This window comes from Papaver somniferum, chromosome 5, assembly GCF_003573695.1.
Source record: "Papaver somniferum cultivar HN1 chromosome 5, ASM357369v1, whole genome shotgun sequence".
Lineage (NCBI taxonomy): Eukaryota > Viridiplantae > Streptophyta > Magnoliopsida > Ranunculales > Papaveraceae > Papaver > Papaver somniferum.
The window spans coordinates 212811308-212816758 of NC_039362.1; the positions used below are offsets into that span (position 1 = coordinate 212811308).

Below are 5451 nucleotides of genomic sequence, written 5' to 3' on the forward strand. Positions count from 1 at the left end.
ATGCGGTGCAAATGGGGATAAACATCAAACTATCTTTTATGGAAACTCGAACTTGAGATGGTTAAGATATATTACGGTGTAAAAATCGAAGTGATTGTCAAAGTGGTGCGTGTTTGTTGGCGGTGGTGTATGCACATTTCATGACCATGATCTAGTTGAGTCATGTCATCCAAATGAAGCTTGTCATGAAAATATTACCCTTCAAAATTTTCCTTTACACAGATGATTTTTGCAAATAAATGGTTCTTAAATACGAGATCATGGAAACATATGCACATATGTAGTTAGATGCAACGATTATCTTGATAGTCAAGATTCGATATTCAAGTCTCAAATATCAAAAAGTTTGGCATAACTCAACTCTGATTATTGCCCCAAGCTTTCTTCATCCACTTTTACCTACCAGCTGGTAAAAATGGTGTACCTTAACTACTTCAAATTTATTTCTGTTATTGGAATCCTGCTAGGATACTTTGTACAGGGCATTGCTGGTCAGAATTGTGGCTGTTCAGGGAATTTATGTTGCAGCCAATACGGCTACTGCGGTACAGGAGATGCCTACTGTGGTAAAGGCTGCCAATCAGGTCCTTGCAGTACTAGCAGTAGTGTCTCCCTTGAGAGTATTGCAACACCAGATTTCTTCAGCGGGATAGTAAGTCAAGCTGATTCTGGATGTGCCGGAAAGAATTTCTATTCATATGATGCTTTCCTTGAAGCTTCTAAATCATACCCTAGTTTTGGTAGAACTGGGAGTATGGATGATTCTAAACGTGAAATTGCTGCATTCTTCGCTCATGTTACACACCTCACTGGACGTAAGTTCTTGAATCTAGTTGATGTTTTTCTTTTTATATATATATGTGCCCTAATCATATCATCGAGTTTTCGTCATTTTTCTATTTTCAGATTTCTGTTACAAAGAAGAGATAAATGGATCAAGCAAGGACTATTGTGACAAGGGAAACAAACAATTTCCATGCGCTTCTGGAAAGGGATATTACGGTCGAGGACCAATACAACTAACTTGGAATTACAACTACGGACCAGCCGGTAAAAGCATTGGATTTGATGGTATAAATGATCCAGAAACAGTAACTAATGATGCTGTGATCTCATTTAAGACAGCATTTTGGTTTTGGATGAATAATATTCATTCGATTATCACTTCTAACCAAGGATTTGGTCCAACGGTCCGTGCAATCAATGGTATGGAGTGCAACGGTGGAAACTCGGAAGCCGTGCAAGCTAGGGTTAGTTACTACAATACTTATTGTACTCAACTTAGTGTGGAACCAGGGAACAACCTTTCTTGTTAGAAAACTTTAGCTTTTTCTTTTTCAATTTCAGTATGTTTTAGTTTTACTTGAAGCACAATTGACAGCTGAATAAAGAGTACCAAAATATTAGCATTAAGATCGTACACTTGTTTCAAATTCTTGCTCACTCTAAATTAAAAAACAAGAACATAATCCATGAAAACTTTAAAAGAAAAACTAAGACAAAAACACAAAGAACGGCCTTTAAACAATTCAAAGACTCTTAGCAAACTTTGTGTTGCATGATAGTTGCGATCTATAATCTCTGATCGAACTTTGCACTTGTAGTCGTTTCTGGTAATGCACGCATATCGGGCGCAAAGTAAGGATGCTGCAGAGCCTCCAAAGCTGTTGATCTCTTTTTTGGATCCCAAGAACAAAGGGATTTAATCAGATCTACAGCCTCAGGACTAGCAGAAGGAAGCATTGAAGAAAGACCACATGGAAGTATTTGAGGAAACTTGTAACCGCACGAATTACCAAGTTGTATTCCTTCTGGCCACGACTCATAAGTTGGACTTCCGATTACACTGCAAATCTTATCCAGCTGATCTTCTCGATTCTCACCAGGAAAAAGAGCACTAAAAGAATATAATTCAGCAATTATTGCACCCATCGCCCACATATCAACAGCAGAGTTGTGTGAAGCCGAATTCAACAACACTTCAGGTGCTCGGTACCACAGAGTAGTAACATAATCCGAACAAGGTGATTGACATCCGATTTCCAGAGCTTGACCAAAATCTGCAATCTTTATGAAATTGTAACGTTTAGTAACCAGCAAGTTAGCTGGTTTTAGATCTCGATGGATATATCCACCAGGCCGGTGCATCTGGACAAGAGAGCGAAAGATTTCACGAGACCAGCCTCGTATTTCAGACTCTGAAAAAAGCCCAACCCTGATCCTTACAGGTTCCTTACTAAGACTGATCCTATCATCCATAAGGCGTTGCAGAGTAGATTCTACGTAATTAAATACCAAATATAACACTTGATTTACAAAGACAACGTCTCTGAGTCTGACGATAGTTTCATCGTCCCTGAGTTTAATCAATGCCTTGACTTCTGTAAGTTCAAGGCCTTCTTCCAACGATGAATATGATTCCTTCATCTGCTTCATTGCTACAATTTCGTTACTTCGATTATCTTTAGCTTTCCAGACGTGTCCGAATGATCCTTCGCCAACTTTCTCAAGCAGAGTAAAATCACCCATTCTTGATCGAATACTTCGAAAAACTTAATACGAACTTCAATTTTTCTTCTTCTCTTTACCTGAAACGGCTTCTATGAACGTACTTATCTTATGAAACATGAAAGTAAAGGAAAAAAATGATGAATCTCTTTATTTCATGAAGCGGATCAAGAGACAGAGTTGATGAAAACTGGGATACATGAAACTGTAAGATGCGCCTAAGTATATATAGGGAAAACGAAACCTAGTTATACAGCTACTTGGAAAATGTGTTCGAATCGAACTGCATAATAGTTTCAAGCGGTATGTGGTGTGTTTCCAAACTTGATACACGAAACTTGACCTGGAAAAGGATAATCAGTTCCTAGTTCTTTCTAGATTGGGAATACTTTTCCGTCTGGAATTAGGAGGGGGATTATTCCCAAAAGAAGGAGGAAATAACCATTTGGTTCTTTTTTATGCGGTCCCAAGCCTATTTGCTCAAGTGGGAAAATGCATTTCATGTTTGGTCAATAATTATTTAAAAATATAACATGGACAAAACTGTCCTCTCGTGTTAATCCTATTTTTTTTTTTTGTAGCAGTTCATTCTGTTTGATGAACTATCAGTTTTTTTGTAGATTTGTGTTCATTCTGTTTCATGAAAACTTTACACTTCATTATATTCTATGAACTTCATTACACTTCATGATATTCTACAAAAGTTTTGTTATTAAGTATAAAAGATCAGAGTTCGTTATTTCAAATGAACATACATCAAAAACTCCACTAATATGAAATAACAAGAGTTCATTCTTTCAAATCAACACCTAGTAAAACCTATATAAAAATCAAGGTCATTCTTTCAAATGAACACCTAATAAAACCTATATGAAAACCGAGTTCATTCTTTCAAATGAGCACCTAATAAAACCTATACGAAAATAGAATTCATTTTTTCAAATGAACACACAAAAAAAATTCCACTATTATGAACAAAAACAAGAGTTCATTTTTTCAAATGAACACACAGCAAAAATTCCACTATTATGAACAAAAAGAGTTCATTCTTCAAATGAACATCTAATCAAAGTTCATTGTTATGAACAAAAAGTATAGTTTATTCATAAAATTGAACACACAACAAAACCTAAATCATCAAAAATAAGATCTAAGAACAAAAAAAAATGATGAAACAAACATAGATCTACATGAAAGCATCATCATATCGTCTTCTTCATCATCATCTTCATCGTGTTCATCGTCTCTGAAAATGCGGGGTCTAACAACCTCACCCAATATTTCGATTAGCAATCTGTATGGACTAACTCCAATATACTTTTCAAATAATCAACTAGAGAGTTAGACTCAATCTTAATAAATAGTATATCAAAGAGTTAATATCTCAAATCTCACGATTTGATCTATACTCAAGCAAATAGAAATCTGAGAGTCTTTATCAAATACAAGAGATATAAACTTGCATGGTACCAAAGACCAATATCCAAGGATCAATCAATTTCCAATCAACAACCAAAGGTTGGATTTCACAATTGATCGATAAAACGCACAACCTGTGATATTTCAATTATATAAAAAAAGATAATGCGGAATAAATATAACACAGACACCAGAAGTTGTGTTAACGAGGAAACCGCAAATGCAGAAAACCCCGGGGACCTAGACCAGATCCGGGAAGGACTGTAGTTGACCCCAATCAATCTCACACTGATTCAAGGTACAGTTGCGCTCCTTACGTCTCCGATCTCAGCAGGATGCTACACACTTGATTCCCCTAGCTGATCTCACCCACAACCAAGAGTTGCTACGAACCAAAGTCGAAGACTTGAATAAACAAATCTGTATCACACGGAAAATTCTACGGTAATAGATAAATATGTCTCCCACAGATAAACCTAAGAGTTTGTTCCATCTTTTGATATAAATTAAGTTGAACAGGAACCAGTCGATAACCCGAACTTATATTTTCGAAGAACAACCTAGAATTATCAATCACCTCACAATAATCTTAATCATATGGTAGCGAAACAAGATATTGTGGAATCACAAACGATGAGACGGAGATGTTTGTGATTTCTTTTTATCTTGCCCTATCGAAGATATAATATCAAGCCAATCTTTCAATTGAACTCGTACGATAGAAAATGTCAAGATCAGATTGATCAACTACAAGAGAAGTAGTTTTGTCTGGCTTCACAATCCCAATGAAGTCTTTAAGTCATTAACCTACAGGGTCTAGAGAGGAAACCTAAGGTTAAAGGAGAATAGATTCTGGCTAAACCAACTAGTATCACACGGAAGGTGTGCGGATTAGTTTTCCCAGTTGCTAGAGTTCTCCTTTATATAGTTTTCAAATCAGGCTTTACAATCTAAGTTACCTTGGTAACAAAGCATTCAATATTCACCGTTAGATGAAAAACCTGATTAGATACAAGCTAATATCTTTCAACTGTTAGATCGAAACTTAGCTTATACACAAATGAAATGTATTTCATTTAGGTTTGAGTACCCTTACCTAGACGTGTACACTTAATCGGTTCACAAATAGTTAACCAATGGTTAGCCATATGAGCACTTTCATATTCACCGTATTCATTTTTCTCATAACTAGTTCCACTGACTTCAAAAGAACTAGTTGAAGAGTTTTTCAATTGCTTAGATCTTTATTCATAGACACAATTGAAGAAAAATCGGTTTGATTCATTTGAATCAATTCATGAACAATATAGCCACGGTTTGCAAAGATTGCATTCCTTATAATTTCTTGTTTATGTTCATGAACTACCGATTTGAGAAATAACCAGCTTGGGTACGCGTACGGGTATGCGTACCTAGCAACCGGATTGAGTTGGTTTTGATTTCCAAACTCAGCAGAATTTTCCGGGAAGAAAATTTATGCCAGTACGCGTACCTAAGGTGACTGGTTTACTAGTTTGCAAATAC

At 36.2% G+C, this 5451-nt stretch overlaps 2 protein-coding genes across 2 annotated transcripts; one reads left to right on the plus strand and one right to left on the minus strand.

The window, feature by feature from the left end:
• The first annotated feature begins 415 nt into the window (after positions 1-415).
• On the plus strand, positions 416-1316 carry LOC113280728 (endochitinase EP3-like). The gene is made up of 2 exons (XM_026529314.1): positions 416-815; positions 907-1316. Exons 1-2 carry the CDS (start codon positions 416-418, stop codon positions 1314-1316), a joined length of 810 nt encoding a protein of 269 aa, XP_026385099.1.
• Positions 1317-1572: 256 nt separating this feature from the next.
• Positions 1573-2529, minus strand: LOC113280729 (cyclin-dependent kinase F-4-like). The gene has a single exon (XM_026529315.1). The coding sequence runs from the start codon at positions 2527-2529 to the stop codon at positions 1573-1575; it is 957 nt and encodes a 318-aa protein (XP_026385100.1).
• Between the last annotated feature and the right edge of the window lie 2922 nt (positions 2530-5451).

Excerpts from the sequence above, each read along its gene's own strand:
- LOC113280728 (XM_026529314.1), top strand. The coding sequence starts at position 416 with ATGGTGTACCTTAACTACTTCAAATTTATTTCTGTTATTGGAATCCTG. Across the intron at positions 816-906 it reads TGTTACACACCTCACTGGAC|ATTTCTGTTACAAAGAAGAG; the intron begins GTAAGTTCTTGA and ends TTCTATTTTCAG.
- LOC113280729 (XM_026529315.1), bottom strand. The coding sequence starts at position 2,529 with ATGGGTGATTTTACTCTGCTTGAGAAAGTTGGCGAAGGATCATTCGGA.